The 21551-nt window shown below is 40.0% G+C and overlaps 1 protein-coding gene across 1 annotated transcript in view; it reads right to left on the reverse strand.

Annotated features, from left to right (window-relative positions):
• The window catches only part of FAM83D (family with sequence similarity 83 member D), a 37991-nt gene extending 17770 nt beyond the window's left edge, over positions 1–20221 (reverse strand). Inside the window, exon 1 of the mRNA XM_053715016.1 lies at positions 19733–20221. Within this exon, the coding sequence (XP_053570991.1) occupies positions 19733–20197 (465 nt within the window). The 5' untranslated portion in view covers positions 20198–20221. The remainder of the gene's footprint in view (positions 1–19732) is intronic.
• Between the last annotated feature and the right edge of the window lie 1330 nt (positions 20222–21551).

Here is a 21551-nt window from a genome sequence, read left to right on the forward strand (position 1 = left end):
CTTATGCCCCATACACGGGTATGCTACCACCACCTGTTCTTCAGCACCGAATACAATGAGAACTACGCAAGTTTATAGAAGTAAATTGGAAACTTTTTTTAAAAAAAGATAAAAAATTATGACCTCCCTGAATTCTTGTCCCTTTAAGAAATTTATTTTCCCCCCTTTAAATGGGACAAACCTTGCAAGTTGAAAACAAATTACATTCCTGCTACTAAATAGAAGCTTCGAAGACGGAAAAAAAACAACCTTCCGTTCAGCATAATGGTTCTCATGAACAATAAAGTCAGTCTACTGACCACTCTTCAACAAAAAACAGAATTTATGTTTACCTGATAAATTTCTTTCTCCAACGGTGTGTCCGGTCCACGGCGTCATCCTTACTTGTGGGACATTCTCTTCCCCAACAGGAAATGGCAAAGAGCCCAGCAAAGCCGGTCACATGATCCCTCCTAGGCTCCGCCTACCCCAGTCATTCGACCGACGTTAAGGAGGAATATTTGCATAGGAGAAACCATATGGTACCGTGGTGACTGTAGTTAAAGAAAATAAAATATCAGACCTGATTAAAAAAACCAGGGCGGGCCGTGGACCGGACACACCGTTGGAGAAAGAAATTTATCAGGTAAACATAAATTCTGTTTTCTCCAACATAGGTGTGTCCGGTCCACGGCGTCATCCTTACTTGTGGGAACCAATACCAAAGCTTTAGGACACGGATGAAGGGAGGGAGCAAATCAGGTCACCTAAATGGAAGGCACCACGGCTTGCAAAACCTTTCTCCCAAAAATAGCCTCAGAAGAAGCAAAAGTATCAAACTTGTAAAATTTGGTAAAAGTGTGCAGTGAAGACCAAGTCGCTGCCCTACATATCTGATCAACAGAAGCCTCGTTCTTGAAGGCCCATGTGGAAGCCACAGCCCTAGTGGAATGAGCTGTGATTCTTTCGGGAGGCTGCCGTCCGGCAGTCTCGTAAGCCAATCTGATGATGCTTTTAATCCAAAAAGAGAGAGAGGTAGAAGTTGCTTTTTGACCTCTCCTTTTACCTGAATAAACAACAAACAAGGAAGATGTTTGTCTAAAATCCTTTGTAGCATCTAAATAGAATTTTAGAGCGCGAACAACATCCAAATTGTGCAACAAACGTTCCTTCTTTGAAACTGGTTTTGGACACAGAGAAGGTACGATAATCTCCTGGTTAATGTTTTTGTTAGAAACAACCTTTGGAAGAAAACCAGGTTTAGTACGTAAAACCACCTTATCTGCATGGAACACCAGATAAGGAGGAGAACACTGCAGAGCAGATAATTCTGAGACTCTTCTAGCAGAAGAAATCGCAACTAAAAACAAAACTTTCCAAGATAATAACTTAATATCAACGGAATGTAAGGGTTCAAACGGAACCCCCTGAAGAACTGAAAGAACTAAATTGAGACTCCAAGGAGGAGTCAAAGGTTTGTAAACAGGCTTGATTCTAACCAGAGCCTGAACAAAGGCTTGAACATCTGGCACAGCTGCCAGCTTTTTGTGAAGTAATACCGACAAAGCAGAAATCTGTCCCTTCAGGGAACTTGCAGATAATCCTTTTTCCAATCCTTCTTGAAGGAAGGATAGAATCCTAGGAATCTTAACCTTGTCCCAAGGGAATCCTTTAGATTCACACCAACAGATATATTTTTTCCAAATTTTGTGGTAAATCTTTCTAGTCACAGGCTTTCTGGCCTGAACAAGAGTATCGATCACAGAATCTGAGAATCCTCGCTTCGATAAAATCAAGCGTTCAATCTCCAAGCAGTCAGCTGGAGTGAAACCAGATTCGGATGTTCGAACGGACCCTGAACAAGAAGGTCTCGTCTCAAAGGTAGCTTCCAAGGTGGAGCCGATGACATATTCACCAGATCTGCATACCAAGTCCTGCGTGGCCACGCAGGAGCTATCAAGATCACCGACGCCCTCTCCTGCTTGATCCTGGCTATCAGCCTGGGGATGAGAGGAAATGGCGGGAACACATAAGCTAGTTTGAAGGTCCAAGGTGCTACTAGTGCATCCACTAGAGCCGCCTTGGGATCCCTGGATCTGGCCCCGTAGCAAGGAACTTTGAAGTTCTGACGAGAGGCCATCAGATCCATGTCTGGAATGCCCCACAGGTGAGTGACTTGGGCAAAGATTTCCGGATGGAGTTCCCACTCCCCCGGATGCAATGTCTGACGACTCAGAAAATCCGCTTCCCAATTTTCCACTCCTGGGATGTGGATAGCAGACAGGTGGCAGGAGTGAGACTCCGCCCAAAGAATAATTTTGGTTACTTCTTCCATCGCTAGGGAACTCCTTGTTCCCCCCTGATGGTTGATGTACGCAACAGTCGTCATGTTGTCTGATTGAAACCGTATGAACCTGGTCCTCGCAAGCTGGGGCCAGGCCTGGAGCGCATTGAATATCGCTCTCAGTTCCAGAATATTTATCGGTAGAAGAGATTCTTCCCGAGACCAAAGACCCTGAGCTTTCAGGGATCCCCAGACCGCGCCCCAGCCTATCAGACTGGCGTCGGTCGTGACAATGACCCACTCTGGTCTGTGGAACATCATCCCTTGAGACAGATTGTCCAGGGACAGCCACCAACGGAGTGAGTCTCTGGTCCTCTGATTTACTTGTATCTTCGGAGACAAGTCTGTATAGTCCCCATTCCACTGACTGAGCATGCACAGTTGTAATGGTCTTAGATGAATGCGCGCAAAAGGAACTATGTCCATCGCCGCCACCATCAACCCGATCACTTCCATGCACTGAGCTATGGAAGGAAGAGGAACGGAATGAAGTATCCGACAAGAGTCCAGAAGCTTTGTTTTTCTGGCCTCTGTTAGAAAGATCCTCATTTCTAAGGAGTCTATAATTGTTCCCAAGAAGGGAACCCTTGTTGACGGGGATAGAGAACTCTTTTCCACGTTCACTTTCCAGCCGTGAGATCTGAGAAAGGCCAGGACAATGTCCGTGTGAGCCTTTGCTTGAGGAAGGGACGACGCTTGAATCAGAATGTCGTCCAGGTAAGGTACTACTGCAATGCCCCTTGGTCTTAGCACCGCTAGAAGGGACCCTAGTACCTTTGTGAAAATCCTTGGAGCAGTGGCTAATCCGAAAGGAAGCGCCACGAACTGGTAATGTTTGTCCAGGAATGCAAACCTTAGGAACCGATGATGTTCCTTGTGGATAGGAATATGTAGATACGCATCCTTTAAATCCACCGTGGTCATAAATTGACCTTCCTGGATGGAAGGAAGGATAGTTCGAATGGTTTCCATCTTGAACGATGGAACCTTGAGAAATTTGTTTAAGATCTTGAGATCTAGGATTGGTCTGAACGTTCCCTCTTTTTTGGGAACTATGAACAGATTGGAGTAGAACCCCATCCCTTGTTCTCTTAATGGAACAGGATGAATCACTCCCATTTGCCCAAGCCTGAGCGAAGAGAGAGAGTCTGCCCCCCACCAGATCCGGTCCCGGATCGGGGGCCAATATTTCATGCTGTCTTGGTAGCAGTGGCAGGTTTCTTGGCCTGCTTTCCCTTGTTCCAGCCTTGCATTGGTCTCCAAGCTGGCTTGGCCTGAGAAGTATTACCCTCTTGCTTAGAGGACGTAGCACCTTGGGCTGGTCCGTTTTTACGAAAGGGACGAAAATTAGGTCTATTTTTTGCCTTGAAGGGCCGATCCTGAGGAAGGGCGTGGCCCTTACCCCCAGTGATATCAGAGATAATCTCTTTCAAGTCAGGACCAAACAGCGTTTTCCCCTTGAAAGGAATGTTTAGTAGCTTGTTCTTGGAAGACGCATCAGCCGACCAAGATTTCAACCAAAGCGCTCTGCGCGCCACAATAGCAAACCCAGAGTTCTTAGCCGCTAACTTAGCCAATTGCAAAGAGGCGTCTAGAGTGAAAGAATTAGCCAATTTGAGAGCATTGATTCTGTCCATAATCTCCTCATAAGGAGGAGAGTCACTATCGAGCACCTTAAGCAGTTCATCAAACCAGAAATATGCGGCTGTAGTGACAGGGACAATGCATGAAATGGGTTGTAGAAGGTAACCCTGCTGAACAAACATCTTTTTAAGCAAACCTTCTAATTTTTTATCCATAGGATCTTTGAAAGCACAACTATCCTCTATGGGAATAGTGGTGCGTTTGTTTAAAGTAGAAACCGCTCCCTCGACCTTGGGGACTGACTGCCATAAGTCCTTTCTGGGGTCGACCATAGGAAACAATTTTTTAAATATGGGGGGAGGGACGAAAGGAATACCGGGCCTTTCCCATTCTTTATTAACAATGTCCGCCACCCGCTTGGGTATAGGAAAAGCTTCTGGGAGCCCCGGCACCTCTAGGAACTTGTCCATTTTACATAGTTTCTCTGGGATGACTAAATTTTCACAATCATCCAGAGTGGATAATACCTCCTTAAGCAAAATGCGGAGATGTTCCAATTTAAATTTAAATGTAATCACATCAGATTCAGCCTGCTGAGAAATGTTCCCTAAATCAGTAATTTCTCCCTCAGACAAAACCTCCCTGGCCCCCTCAGATTGGGTTAGGGGCCCTTCAGAGATATTAATATCAGCGTCGTCATGCTCTTCAGTAACTAAAACAGAGCAGCCACGCTTACGCTGACAAGGGTTCATTTTGGCTAAAATGTTTTTGACAGAATTATCCATTACAGCCGTTAATTGTTGCATAGTAAGGAGTATTGGCGCGCTAGATGTACTAGGGGCCTCCTGAGTGGGCAAGACTCGTGTAGACGAAGGAGGGAATGATGCAGTACCATGCTTACTCCCCTCACTTGAGGAATCATCTTGGGCATCATTGTCATTATCACATAAATCACATTTATTTAAATGAATAGGAATTCTGGCTTCCCCACATTCAGAACACAGTCTATCTGGTAGTTCAGACATGTTAAACAGGCATAAACTTGATCAGAAAGTACAAAAAACGTTTTAAAATAAAACCGTTACTGTCACTTTAAATTTTAAACTGAACACACTTTATTACTGCAATTGCGAAAAAACATGAAGGAATTGTTCAAAATTCACCAAATTTTCACCACAGCGTCTTAAAGCCTTGAAAATATTGCACACCAATTTTGGAAGCTTTAACCCTTAAAATAACGGAACCGGAGCCGTTTTAAGCTTTAAACCCCTTTACAGTCCCTGGTATCTGCTTTGCTGAGACCCAACCAAACCCAAAGGGGAATACGATACCAAATGACGCCTTCAGAAGTCTTTTATAAGTATCAGAGCTCCTCTCACATGCGACTGCATGCCATGCCTCTCAAAAACAAGTGCGCAACACCGGCGCGAAAATGAGACTCTGCCTATGCTTTGGGAAAGCCCCTAAAGAATAAGGTGTCTAAAACAGTGCCTGCCGATATTATTAAATCAAAATACCCAGAATAAATGATTCCTCAAGGCTAAATAAGTGTTAATATCAATCGATTTAGCCCAAAAAAAGTCTACAGTTTAAATAAGCCCTTGAGAAGCCCTTATTTACAATCGTAATAAACATGGCTTACCGGATCCCATAGGGAAAATGACAGCTTCCAGCATTACATCGTCTTGTTAGAATGTGTCATACCTCAAGCAGCAAGAGACTGCAAACTGTTCCCCCAACTGAAGTTAATTGCTCTCAACAGTCCTGTGTGGAACAGCCATGGATTTTAGTTACGGTTGCTAAAATCATTTTCCTCATACAAACAGAATTCTTCATCTCTTTTCTGTTTCTGAGTAAATAGTACGTACCAGCACTATTTGAAAATAACAAACTCTTGATTGAATAATGAAAAACTACAGTTAAACACTAAAAAACTCTAAGCCATCTCCGTGGAGATGTTGCCTGTACAACGGCAAAGAGAATGACTGGGGTAGGCGGAGCCTAGGAGGGATCATGTGACCGGCTTTGCTGGGCTCTTTGCCATTTCCTGTTGGGGAAGAGAATGTCCCACAAGTAAGGATGACGCCGTGGACCGGACACACCTATGTTGGAGAAAAGGAATACAAATCATTGCAACACCACAATATGGAAGAGCACTGCAGTCTTTGCAGGTCAGTGTATTTAACACCTACTACTAGCCAGGTCATTTTAATTTAAGTTGTTTTTTATAAATACAATTTGCACAATTCAGGACAAATGGCCTCTGAAGCTAGACTGATCATTGAGCAGGTTTTGCCAAAAAAGTTTAATATTCAAGCATTTAGCCATCCCTACATATTTGGTCAAAGGATCTAAACAGACCAGAAACTTTCCTCAGCTCAAGGTACACAATGTGGTTTCGTCACCTGTGTCCAGACAGGCATTACTAATAAACTAGTCCTATTAGCAGCCCTTCATAAACCAAATAGGGACTATCCTTAATGTTGCTAGCTGTACAATCAGGGAGTGAGCATGATCAACCCTCTGGACCAAGCCCTTCAGCTCCTGTAAGTCATATGCTCTCAGGTCTGGCCCCGTCACTGCAACACTTGTCAGTTTTATACCTGTACTAGACTGCACATTAGACCCCTTTCCTGCAGCCCTGTCAGTTATATGCCCATATCAGACCCATAGTGCTGAAGATCCGTCAGTTATATGCAAACATCAGATTGTGTAAATTAGGGCTGGACAAACTCAGGGGCCACTGGCTCCTATAATTTTACCCCTGGCGCATATCTTTTTGGGTTATTCCCTATATAATCAATATACAAATACCATTGCCTGGCTCCTAAAAGTATGTCTCAATTCATAACTATTCTTCCTGGCTGCTAAATTTTAAACAGATTTGTCGACTACTGGTGTAAATAGAAGCTCTTCTTAAAAAAGGGACAGTAAAGTCAAAATTAAAAACCTCTAGTTATTCAGACAGATCAAGCAATTTTAAACAACTTTCTAATTGACATGCTATACGCTTTGTTCTCTTGATATACTATTTATTTTTTTGCATATACTTGCTGTGTATGTGCGGTTAACAGGTGGTGTCATTACCACGCGACTATTATTATAAGCAGTGGCGTGTCATTTGATGAAAATAAAAACTGCAAACAAAAAAATATCCCTGTTAATGAACAGATGTATAATGCAATCAAGGAACAACCTCAAATATTATAGTTTTTAACAAGGATATATTTATGCAGCCTTCAATAAAAGAAACGCTTAACTCCTCACGTTTTAGGATGTTAAAAAATGTTTTAACATCATACTGAAATACAATATAGCTACAAATCTGCAAAAGCAAGCAGCTTTTTAATTAGTGGGGAAAAACAACAAGTGAACCATCGGTCTACATTTGAAAGCTTCATAAATTATATAGAGAGAGAGAGAAGAATGATCTACTGCTCTCATATAAATGTCACATATTTGTGATAGAGAAATACTAGCTTGTAATACACAATTTGCTATAGGACACAATTAACAGAATGTTGTTAATCCTATATTATAAAAGGCTAGGTATGTAGGTCCGATGCAGTCATGCACAGTAGAGATTGCAGCGCGAGACAAACATACCTGGCCATAAGTAAGGCTCAGTCAGTGAGGATCAGACAGCAAGGGGGGGGGGTTGGGTGCAAGCCGTTGCACTACAGGAAAAAAAAAAGTTTAAAGCGGCGGGGAAGGGAGGGAGGGGGGTTCCAACGGGATGGGGATTTTTGGCCGGTGTACACGGGCTTTAGGAAAAGTTATGTAATAAAAGGAACCAATTCCTAAACCCCCACCATTCAAAATCCAACAGAGGTAGCCTCATCCTAAAGACGGTAAGACAGCACACTGCTACTGGATGGGGCCCAGCATCATCTGTATCTAATAATAATAATAAAAATCCTGATATGTATTTAGTCTTTTGGGTATGAGGGTGTCCAGCCAGTGTATCCACTTGGACTCCCTCAGTAGTTCCTTGATTGCATTATACATATGTCCATTAACAGGGACATTTTTTATCCTGTTTTATTTACATCCCATGATACACCACAGCTGGTAATATTAGTCGCGGTGGTCATGACATCCCCTGTAAACCACATGTACACAACAAGTGAGCATTCTTAGAATAATATACCTTTTGATTCCCCATCTCAACCCATACTGTATTGACAATACGTTTATATAGCAAGGCTCATTTTGCCAGAGTACATGTTGAGATAATGGGTCATCTGAGTGATAGGTATCATGTGATATGACGTTATTTACAACAACGTCATGGCAATGTTACACCCCAGTAGGTTGCATACCTATGAACAGAGATGGCGTTATTATGAAGATACGTTTAAGTAATTAAAACACACACATCGCTGTACCCCAGTATCATATTTTAACCGTCTAAACAGCAGAAAGTATTTATTTATATGAACTTTGATGCTTAAATACATGAATATGGCTTTTTTTAAACAAATAATGCAAGGAAAAGGCTTCTCAGCATCTTTTACAATACCGAGTGTTTATGATATATGCCGTGATGATTTTATTTAACGTATTTATAATATATTTTAGCAAATGTGCCTTTATGTCAAGCATCTCTTTCAGTTTCTGTTGTATGTTTCAAACTTAGCAGTTCGTAAAGCTCTGCAATCTAATTGAGAGAACATGGGATCCCCTTACCTTGGCAACCCACCCCCCAGCTTGCCAACTCCCCGTAGCACTAGCCATAACACCTGAGCAACTTTTCTTTACAAAAACAAAACTAGTGAGGTTTAAAGATAAGTTATTTAGACCTACAGATTTACTGTAAATGGAACGGTGAGTAATTTAGGGATCTTTACCAATATTAAATTCTAGTCAGCCACAAAAACTGCTGCAGAAACCAAGGCTAATAATCAGCAGCTGATTATCAGGTTTATAGTACACGTTTAGTGTTAATTTTAGGCAGGCGAGTGTAATATTAACTCCCTTTAATAGGAAAAGTCTGTTTCATTGTTGTAATATAAAAAAAAAAAGCAATAAGCAATGGGTTATACCTAATAGAAAATCATATCAATATGTATTTATCATTTAAATTTGTGAATGATCCATTACATCCTGTCACTGCCCCACGAGGGGGTTGTGGTCTTTACAGAAAGGCAAAAAAGGAGCAGATGTTCATTTGACAGGTTGCTATGAGACACCATAAAATAGCTGATCAGTTTATTGTCCATGCTCAGAGGAGTTTTGCTGCAAAAATCATGTGATAGTAGGATTAAGTTATGTAATAGCGGTGCTTTTATCTTGCTGCAGGCAGGGGCTACACTGAGAATTTCTAACTGTTCATTTAGGAAGAAAAGTAAGTTGCTTGCTTTTTTTTAACACAATCTGTTTATTTTTATTTGCATTTTGAATTACTTATCCTAAAGAAGCACTGTTTCATATCACTATAAGAACACCAAAAATTTTAAAACTTAAAAGGACCACTAAACCCAAAATCTTTCTTTCATGATTCCGATAGAGAATAGAAATTTAAACATTACAATTTACTTCCATAATTTATTTTGCTTCATTTTTTAAATATCCTTATTTGAAGAAAAAGCAATGCACATGGTGAGCCAATCACATGATGCTTCTATGTGCAGCAACCAATCAGCAGCTAGTGAGCATATCTAGATATGCTTTTCATCAAAGAATATCAAGAGAATAAAACAAATTAGATAATATAAGTAAATTAGAAAGATGTTTAAAATTGCATTCTCTTTCTAAATCACAAAAGAAAAAATGTGGGTGGCATGTCCCTTTAATGTATTTTTAGGTTAATAATCTAGAATGGGGTTGGGTTCTAAAGCACAGAAATTAGATTAAAAGTCCAACTATTTATATTATTTTTATAATCTCTCATACCTAAATTCATTAAAATCTATTGTTCATTCCAAAACATGCAAATAATATGCAACTGGTGTACAAGCATGCACGTGTCTCACAATACACTAGTGCAGAGGTATTTAAACCACATGTCAAGACCCATTACTAGGTTGCAAATTGTGTAGGTGTATATGGTCAGTATATGTTATACAACACTTTCAAATTTGACTACAATCAAGAAGTACGCACACATTTTAGTCACTTTGCAAAAAATTGCAGCTATCATGTCATATATTACTTCAGAAATTTTCAGACCAAGCATAATAGGGTCGTGATAGTGGCATCAGTGCACTGGGTCTTGAAGAATCCTGCACTAGCTGATTTTGAGAACCCCATATAATTTAAAGGTACATGAAAACCACATTTTTTCTTTCATGATTTAGAAAGAGAATGCAATTTTAAACAGCTTTCTATTATTTACTTCTATTATCTCATTCGTTTTATTCTCTTGATATTCTTTGCTGAAAAGCATATCCAGATATGCTCAGTAGCTGCCGATTGGTTGCTGCACATAGAAGCCTCGTGTGATTGGCTCACCCATGTGCATTGTTTTTTCTTCAACTAAGGATATCTAAAAAATGAAGCAAAATAAATAATAGAAGTAAATTGTAATGTTGTTTAAATTTGTATTCTCTATCTGAATCATGAAAGAAAGATTTTGGGTTTAGTGGCCCTTTAAGTGAGAAAAAAAAAAAAAAAAAGATAAAGGATGCTGAAGTCTAGGGTGGAAATAAGACGCTTCTTAAATTTTATTCTTATATTTAAATTAAACAAGCCAAGCCGACTTCAAAAGCAGATCAAACAGCTCTTTTATAAGTCAGCTTTTTAAAGTGAAGGAGCTTACAATAGTGTAAGTCATATAACAGTTACTTATAAGGAAGTTTTATGTAAGGACGTTAGCAGATATAATAATGAAGATCAGTGAAGGTTCTACCAGTTCTATTTAGTACAGTAGCACCTCAAAACCACCCATTGCCCAGCATAAAAAAAAAAAAAAAAAAGGAAATTTATGCTTACCTGATAAATTGATTTCTTCTACGATACGAAGAGTCCACGGATTCATCCTTACTTGTGGGATATTATCCTCCTGCTAACAGGAAGTGGCAAAGAGCACCACAGCAGAGATGTATGTATGTATGTATGTATATTATATATATATATATATATATATATATATATATATATATATCCTCCCTTCTCTCTACCACCAGTCATTCGACCGAAGGTATAGGAAAAGAAAAGCTAAAAGGTGCAGAGGTGACTGAAGTTTTAAAATAAATATAATCTGTCTTAAAAATGACAGGGAGGGCCGTGGACTCGTCGTATCATAGAAGAAATCAATTTATCAGGTAAGCATAAATTTACTTCTCTTCTACTAGATACGACGAGTCCACAGATTCATCCTTACTTGTGGGATACAATACCAAAGCTACAGGACACGGATGAACGGGAGGGGCAAGACAGATACCTAATCAGAAGGCACCATTGCTTGAAGAACTTTTCTCCCAAAAATAGCCTCAGAAGAAGCAAAAGTATCAAATTTGCCTATGTATATAAATCTAGACCAATAGGATTATAACGTATTCTGGCCGTTATGATTAGTATATACATTAGATGTATTGAATGAAGAAATAATGAGGAGTTATAATTAAGATGTATACTGGCATAAATCCTGATAGCTATTAATGCTAGGGGCTATGTGGGTCAATGTTGCTAATGCTTTTAACATATTGTCACACATGTTTTTATTCACTTTTTTACAGGTTCTTACTTGTCACAGGTTCTTTTGTGCCGATGATACGATCACCGGCATTTGCGCATCCAGCTACAAACTACGTCTGAGATGACGTGTACACGCTGCGGTTGGCGCCGGTAGGTGATTGGCGGCTTCCCCGGGGGGGGGGGGTGACCCAATAGAGCGTGGCGTCTCCTTGGAGATTACGCGATTGAAGCACCGGGTATGCACCGTTGCAAGCCGAGGCACAATGGAGAAATTTGGGTGATTGTATTGAGATTTTGATGTTTGTACTGCATTGTGATAATTGTATTATTGTTTAAATGCATTTGTAATTGGTGTGGGGAGGGGTATAAGTATGCCACTGTTTGTAGTCACTTTTGCTGCAAGTCTGAGGACGGGGGTGAAACCCCAAAACATCACTAAGTAAATAACTTAAAATTGAAAAAACGGAGAGTGCCCGCTTCTTTCTGGGAATATATATATATATATATATATATATATATATATATATATATATATATATATATATATATATATATATATATATATATATATATATATATATATATATATATCCACCCTTCTCTCCACCACCAGTCATTCGACCGAAGGTATAGGAAAAGAAAAGCTAAAAGGTGCAGAGGTGACTGAAGTTTTAAAATAAATATAATCTGTCTTAAAAATGACAGGGAGGGCCGTGGACTCGTCGTATCGTAGAAGAAATCAATTTATCAGGTAAGCATAAGTTTACTTCTCTTCTACTAGATACGACGCGTCCACGGATGAACGGGAGGGGCAAGACAGATACCTAAACAGAAGGCACCACTGCTTGAAGAACTTTTCTCCCAAAAATAGCCTCAGAAGAAGCAAAAGTATCAAATTTGTAAAAAGTATGAAGGGAGGACCAAGTCACCGCCTTACAAATCTGTTCAACAGAAGAATTGTTTTTAAAAGCCCTTGTGGAAGCCACCGCTCTAGTAGAATGAGCTGTTATTTTTTCAGGAGGCTGCTGTCCAGCAATCTCGTATGCCAAATGGATGATGCTTTTCAGCCAAAAAGAAAGAGAGGTAGCCGTAGCTTTTTGACCCCGACGCTTTCCAGAACAAACAACAAATAGATGTTTGACGGAAATCATTGGTTGCTTGTAAGTAAAACTTCAAGACACGAACTACATCCAAGTTATGTAACAGACGCTCCTTCTTAGAAGGATTAGGACATAGAGAAGGAACAACAATTTCCTGATTAATATTCTTATTTGAAACAAACCTTAGGAAGGAATCCAGGTTTAGTGCGCAAAACCACCTTATCAAAATGGAATATAAGATAAGGAGAATCGCATTGTAACACAGAAAGCTCAGAAACTCTTCAAGCAGAAGATAGCAACTAAAAACAAAAAACTTTCCAAGATAAAAGCTTAATATCTATGGAATGCATGGGTTCAAACGGAACCCCTTGAAGAACATTTAGAACTAAAGTCAAACTCCATGGCGGAGCCACAGGTTTAAACACAGGCTTGATTCTGTCTAAAGCCTGAACGTCTGGGACATCCGCCAGACGCTTGTGTAGTAAAATTGACAAAGCAGAAATCTGTCCCTTTAAGGAACTAGCTGATAATCCCTTCTCCAATCCTTCTTGGAGAAAGGACAAAATCCTAGAAATCCTAACCCTACTCCATGAGTAGTCCTTGGATTCGCACCAATAAGATATTTACGCCATATCTTATGGTAAAATATTCCTAGTGACAGGCTTTCGAGCCTGAATCAAGGTATTAATGACCGACTCAGAGAATCCCTGCTTAGATAAGATCAAGCGTTCAATCTCCAGGCAGTCAGCTGCAGAGAATTTAGATTTGGATGTTGGAACGGACCTTGAATAAGAAGGTCCTGTCTCAGTGGCAGTTTCCACGGTAGCAGAGATGACATTTCCACTAGATCTGCATACCAAGTCCTGCGTGGCCACGCAGGCGCTATTAAGATTACCGAAGCTCTCTCCAATTTGATTCTGGCAATCAGACGAGATAGGAGAGGAAAAGGAGGAAACACATAAGCCAGGTTGAACGACCAAGGTACTGCTAGAGCATCTATCAGTACTGCTTGGGGATCCCTTGATCTGGACCCGTAACAAGGAAGTTTGGCATTCTGACGAGATGCCATCAGATCCAATTCCGGTGTGCCCCCATTGACGAATCAATGCTGCAAACACCTCCGGATGGAGCTCCCACTCCCCCGGATGAAAAGTCTGACGACTTAGAAAATCCGCTTCCCAGTTCTCTACTCCTGGAATATAGATTGCTGATAAATGGCAAGAGTGAGTCTCTGCCCATCGAATTATCTTGGAAACCTCTATCATCGCTAGAGAACTCTTTGTTCCCCCTTGATGATTGATATATGCTACAGTCGTGATATTGTCCGACTGCAATCTTATGAATTTGGCCAAGGCCAACTGAGGCCATGCTTGAAGCTCGTTGAATATTGCTCTCTGTTCCAGAATATTGATTGGAAGTAGGGACTCCTCCTGCGTCCAAATACCCTGAGCCTTCAGGGAATTAAAGACTGCAGCCCAGCCCAAGAGGCTGGCGTCCGTCGTCACTATGACCCATGCTGGCCTGCGAAAGCACATTCCCTGGGACAGATGATCCTGTGACAACCACCAAAGAAGAGTCTCTGGTTTCTAGATCCAGATTTATCTGAGGAGATAAATCCACATAATCCCCATTCCACTGTCTGAGCATGCACAGCTGCAGTCTGAGATGTAAGCGAGCAAACGGAACGATGTCCATTACCGCTACCATTAATCCGATGACCTCAATACACTGCGCCACTGATGGCCAAGGAATGGACTGAAGAGCTCGGCAAGTAGTTAGGATTTTTTACTTTCTGACCTCCGTCAGAAATATTTTCATGTCTACCGAGTCTGAGTTTCTAAGAAAGGAACTCTTGTCAGTGGAACTAGTGAACTCTTTTGTATATTCACCTTCCACCTTTGTGAAGATTCTGGGGGCTGTGGCCAACCCGAAAGGAAAGGCCACAAACTGGTAGTGTTTGTCCAGTAAGGCGAACCTGAGAAACTGGTGATGATCTTTGTGGATAGGAATGTGAAGATACGCATCCTTTAAGTCCACGGTAGTCATATATTGACCCTCCTGGATCATTGGTAAAGTAGTTCGAATGGTCTCCATCTTGAACGATGGGACTTGGAGAAATTTGTTTAGGCATTTGAGATCTAAAAATCGGTCTGAAGGTACCCTCTTTTTTGGAAACCACAAACAGATTTGAGTAAAACCCCTGTTCTAGTTTTGGGACTGGGCAGATTACACCCATGGTATATAGGTCTTCTACACAGCGCAACAATGCCTCTCTTTTTGTCTGGTCTACAGACAAACGTGAAAGATGAAATCTCCCTCTTGGGAGAAAATCCTTGAATTCTAGTCGATACCCCTGGGTCACGATTTCTAATGCCCAGGGATCCTGAACGTCCCTTGCCCAAGCCTGAGCAAAGAGAGAAAGTCTGCCCCTACTAGATCCGGTCCCGGATCGGGGGCTGCCCCTTCATGCTGTCTTAGAAGCAGCAGCGGGCTTCTTGGCCTGTTTACCTTTATTCCAGGTCTGGTTAGGTCTCCAGACTGACTTGGATTGTGCAAAACTCCCCTCCTGCTTTGTGGCGGAGGAGGAAGTAGAGGGTCCACCTTTAAAATTTCGAAAGGAACAAAAATTATTTTGTTTAGCCCTCATTTTAACCGTCTTGTCCTGAGGAAGGGCAATGAAGAAAATAAAAACTATCATTTTATCACCTCTTTCACTTTACCTCTTCCTATTACTAGTATAGGCAAAGAGAATGACTTGGGGTGGAGAGAAGGGAGGAGCTATATATACAGCTCTGCTGTGGTGCAGTTTGCCACTTCCTGTTAGCAGGAGGATAATATCCCACAAGTAAGGATGAATCAGTGGACTCGTCGTAACTAGTAGAACAAAATGTCTATTTATTTTATCTGTCCAGTGCTTAAAAAAGGGACAGTTAAGTCCAAAATAAACTTTCATGATTCAGAAACGGCATGTCATTTTAAACACCTTTCCAATTTACTTTTATCACCAAGTTTGCTTTGTTCTAGTGGTATTCTTAGTTGAAAGCTAAACCTAGGAGGTTCACGTGCTAATTTCTTAGACCTTGAAGGCCGCCTCTAATCTGTATGCATTTTAACAGTTTTTCACCACTAGATGACAATAGTTCATGTGTGTCATATAGATGACATTGAGCTCACGCACGTAAAATTTACCTAAGAATGAGCACTAATTGGCTAAAATGCAAGTCTGTCAAAAGAAATGAAATAAGGGGGCAGTTTGCAGAGGCATAGATACAACGTAATAACAGAGGTAAAAAAAAAAAATGTGTATTATTATAACTGTGTTGGTTATGCAAAACTGGGGATTGGGTAATAAAGGGATTATCTTTTTAAACAACAAAAATTCAGCGTTGTGTCTTCGGGTCTAATGAGCTATGGGTTCCTTACAGGTTCAGGAACCCGTAGCTCATTAGAGCCGAAGACACAACGCTGAATCTGTTTTCACAATATCAACTGCGGAAAGTATCCATAGTACAATCAAGAACCCTGCACCAATTTGACCACCGGAAGGATCCGTAGTTTGGTCAGAATTGCATACAATCAAGGGCTAAGACAAGCCGAGTAGGAGCCAGCGGGACACAACTTTAAACTTTACGGTGTAAGTAAATGTAAACACCTTAAAGTATATACTTTTCCATACTTTGACAAGAATTTCTTGTATCTCTGCAGGAAAAACTTGGATCTGCCTTACATGATTTTAACTTTTTTCGGAACGTAATTGGAACCCCTTTTTATGGGCTTTCCACATCGTTTTTAATTTATATGTGAATTGTGAGCGCAATTTGATGTACTGTGTTTTTATGTGGCTTAACATACTAATCCTAGTATTTTTTTAATGATTACCGTAATTCCTACCGTATTCTTATTAAATATATTCTTTTACCAGAGGTCTCCTATATAGGTCTGATACTACACTTAAATTATTAGATCGACCAGACCCCTTCTGGGTCTAGTATAATCCAGGTTATTAACTTGTGTATTGGTTTATTATTTATATATACAAACACGCATACGTTGCGCATATTTGTTTATAACTTTGCTTGACATATAGGCACTATTAACATATAGCTAGTTCTCACACAGCGAGTCCTACAATCCCTCTTCTTTCATCTCCCAACCCTAGTTCAGAACATATACATACATTTATCTTACAGCCTATTATATTTGGTCGCCACATTATAATATCCTAGCATGACTTAGTTCACTTTAGGTTATATTTGTATTATTTGCCTGATTTTGGGTAGTAGAGGAGAAATGCTCCTACTTGTGGTTTTATATAGGTATTTAAACAGAGCGCCTATCACTAACCGCTAACCTGACACAGGCTTGCTTTTCCCAATGTGCCTAGCACAGTACTGCCCTTGTTAGATTTTAAAGAATACATTTGAGCCCTTCAGCCGCTGAATTGTGCTTTGATTTGAACACAACATGATAGGAACAGGGAATTATAGTTTTCATGCATATTTGGAAGCAACAATCCACATCATGCAGCACACAATTCAAAGCACAACACTGACACCACAGGGACCTGTAGTATATTATATCATCCAAACCTAGGCTGACCATATTGCCGCTTTAAGAAGGGACACATGAAAAATACATATGCCAGGGTTCTTATACAAAACATTTCTTTAAACAGCCCTGACATATGTATTTTTTATATGTGTCCCTGTCCCTTTTTAAAGTGGCAATATGGTCACCCTAGCGAAACCCCATTACCAGAAGCATCAGAGCGAGACAAGGGGCCTAATTATCAAACACGTCCCAGCATGGAGAGAAACCATGCAAACTGTTTTTTTTTGGGGGGGGGGGGGGGGGGGGCGCTTAAGCATTGTATTGCAATGCATCTACTGTTCAGCAAAGCTCTTGACATACAATTTGACTTTGAAATGTAGGTCCATTTTAGAATAGGTTCTAGTTTTTTTAGTTAGTGTCATGGTACATAATTAGTATGTCTCATATTTCCCTTGAAAGAAAAGGCTGCAACAGTAATTACCAGTTCAACTTTGTACCCCCAAATCTTATGGGCTAAGATAGAGCATCCAAGCTTCTCTTACAAGGGGTTACAATGAATTTTCTCCTCTTAAAAGGGATAGTCTAGTAAAAAATAAACATCCATGATTCAGACAGAGCATGCAATTTTAAGCAACTTTCGAATTTACTCGTATAATCAATTTTTCTTTGTTCTCTTGGTATCTTTATTTTAAAAAAGTTGGAAAGTAAGTCTAGGAGCCAGACCATTTTTTGTTCAGCACCAGGATAGCGCTTGCTGATTGGATGGCTACATTTAGACACTAATCAGCAAGCGCTATCCAGATGCTGAACCAAAAATAGGTGGGCTTCTAAGCTTACATTCCAGATTTTTAAAATAAAAGATATCAAGAGAACTAAGACAAAATTGATAATAGGAGTACATTAGAAAATTGCATCCTCTATTTGAATAATAAAAGTTTAATTTTGAATATACTATCCCTTTAATTTGAAAATAGCTTTTAAAATGATCAATATCTTATACAGAAAAAAAAGTGAAGTGTTGGTATCCTTCTGGCAATGTGGTGCTACAATATAGCAGGGTTATTTTGTACTAAACAAGACAAGAAATCACCACAAATCTTCACAAACTGCAGTTTAACCCCTTAATGACCACAATGTACCCTGTATGTCACTGGTCGTTAAGGGGTTTTTCAGGACATAATAGCACAAGTCTAGCAAGAACACGCTATTAATGCCCTCCCTCCAGCAGGCTTTGTGGCATAGAGCAGTCTCAATGCTGGTGGAAAGACCGCACTATAAAACAATCAAGTCCCAAAAAAAGGCCAGCGACATACAGGGTACGTCGCTGGTCCTTAAGGGGTTAAAGAGAAATATTGCTAATACAAGAGATCCACAATAGTGAAATGTGCATCCCTAGTTTATATATCTACTATGCAGTTTGGAAAAATGGAGGCGAGTCAAAATATGAGGATCACATTGTCTAAAATTACATCTGATGGAGATGGTTATATCATTTTAATATGGATCTTATTTAAAATTACAGCATATTTTGGGATGCTTTTGTAAGAGAAATCAAGCATCAAGATGTCATTTGGTACAGTTTCTGCTCCCATTGGAATATAATCGATCTTCATGTACAAATGAAACTATTTTTTTTTTCCTCTTTAATTTACAAGGTCTGAGTTATGGGCCTGATAGTTTGATGTTGTAGCGCAATAATAATAATAATAATAATAATAATAATAATAATAATAAGTGTTGACTATCATCCTTTTTATTATCACTTTCATACCATTGTCTGTAATCAGGCTAAATCACTAGGGACTTTTTGATTGACTGGACTCAACTCTTTGCAACATAAAGACTTATTTTGTGTGTCAATGTTCTCTACATACCTATTACTTGAGATGAGCTCTGTCATGTTGGTATAATAATACATAGACAATGCATTAGATTACATAATGCAATCCAGTTCTGTTACAGTTTCCTTAGTCACACATCTTACAGTCTGTGGTAGTTTAGGACTTGAACAAGGATTAAAAATGGGGGGGGGGGTAAGCAACAGCTAGAGGCCCATTATCAATTTATTAAATAGCATAAGACTTTAAAACCTATATATACTCTGGAAACATGAAAATTAAAATGTCTGTGCTTACAATTACAAGTGTAGATTTTAAGTACATAACCTGCACCCCTGAAACACATTTGCATTAGAATCCATTAGAAGAAGAAGAAAAAAACACACACATTAACCATGAAGTTTTTTTTTTCTTTTTACACGAAAAACTGCCAAAAGAAAAAAACAAAAACACGACAACCTATGAATTTTGTAGCAAATTCAATAACCCTGTGTAAAAGATAGAGCTATACACCAATGTTACTGAAGCTTTCCAGAAACCTAAGTTATAGTATCACTAAACTATATTATACATTCTTGCACCTCTATTTGATAGTAGAGACAATAGGCATTTACCATCTTGACTGTCAAAGGGTGTTAAATGGGCAAGAGCTACATATTCTTCATAATTCATTTTTAATGTATGTTCCTCTGACCCACCTCTCGAGCAGATCGGATCATTTCACGGGCTGCCTCCTTGCAGCTGTAGATGGTTTCCCCAAAGTTGGGCTGGAAATGGACCTCCACCCGCGTCACCCCGCGGTATGATCCAGTGCTGAACGCCGGCCAACCGAGCTCCAGCAGCGGGGGCTCAATGTCCGAACGATCAGGGAAATAGGTAACTGATGAGCAGTCAACGGATGCTGACACCGAAACCTCGTCCTCCCCGCATTGCAGAGCGGCTGCGCTGCCCAGGATCTCGCCCACCTCTGGTTCTGAGAGGAAGCTAGGGACCCGCTCACGCTTTAGGAAACCCCGAAAGGCATCAGGACCACCAGAGACCAACTCCTCCAGGGCCAAGCGCTGAGCCTCGCTATATTGCTCCTGAAGGCTCCGCGAGGCCATCACGTTGGCCCAGCGGCAACCCAAAGGTGCATCGTCCAGGCACTGAGACTGATTAGCCATGGTCCCTAGAGAGTACAGAGGACTAACAGGTAACAGACAGCAGTATAGCATTTATAAGTCATTTAAATCCAAACAGTCCCGGGTCGTTGTGTGATTGGTAGAGATTGACACACCACGGCCAATGGCAGCTAATCACTCCCTTCAGTGGTTATGACACGCCTTAATTATGTCACGCTGTCCCAGAGCTCTGTGTCAACTTGTTGTGTTATCCACGCTGTTACCTGTGTGTGTGATATATATCTGCCGATTTCGTTTCTCCCTGTAACAAAATAAAGTCATAAGGCTAGAATGGCTATGTCTAAGCGACTTATAATTAATATTATTATTTTTCCACTGAATCTGTAACATAAAAATGTGGTTATATATTGGGAAAATAATATACAGAGTCAGAGCTACTTTTACCAGTACACAAAAGCTGTGCTTGCCCCAGTAAATGACCATGTATTCGATCTTATATAGAATTATATCTTTACCAATATTTCTGACATTAACCCCTTAAGGACAAGGCCGGTTTTCAATTTCTTAGCCAAAGGACACGAAACCCAATTTTTTCTTTCATGATTTTGAAAGAGCATGCAATTTTAAACAACTGTCTAATTTACATCTATTATCTAATTTGCTTAATTCACTTGATATTCTTTGCTGAAAAGCCCATCTAGAAAGGCTCAGTAGCTGCTGATTGGTGCCTGCGATTGGCTCACACATGTGCATTACTATTTCTTTAACAAAAGATATCTAAATAATTAAACAAATTAGATATAATAAGTAAATTGGAATGTTGTTTAAAATTGTATCCTCTACCTGAATCATGAAAGATAAAAATTTGGTTTAGTGTCCCTTTAAGGACCAGGGCTATTTTTACATTTCTGCAGTGTTTGTGTTTAGCTGTAATTTTCCTCTTACTCATTTACTCTACCGACACATATTATATACAGTTTTTCTTGCCATTAAATGGACTTTCTAAAGATACCATTATTTTCATCATATCTTATAATTTACCTTAACATTTTTTTATAAAATATGATGAAAAAATGGGGAAAAAACTAACTTTGACCCCCAAAATCTGTTGCACATCTATTATTTAATAATAATAATAAAAAAAAAATCATATTCTGCTGTGTAGGATCCCCCTTAGCCCCCAACCTCCCTGATCACCCCCCCCCCCCCCCCCCCCACGCACACACACACACACTAATAGCCACCGTTTTGGGTACTGGCAGCTGTCTGCCAGTACCCACTTTGCAATAAAATAACTTTAAAGGATTACTTACTGTTATAATTTTTAAGCTAAACAACTAACATATTAAAGTTAATAAACATTAATTAAAACCTACTGACCTATATTTTCAAAAAC

The sequence above is a fragment of the Bombina bombina genome, chromosome 1 (genome assembly GCF_027579735.1).
Source record: "Bombina bombina isolate aBomBom1 chromosome 1, aBomBom1.pri, whole genome shotgun sequence".
In the NCBI taxonomy this organism is placed as follows: domain Eukaryota; kingdom Metazoa; phylum Chordata; class Amphibia; order Anura; family Bombinatoridae; genus Bombina; species Bombina bombina.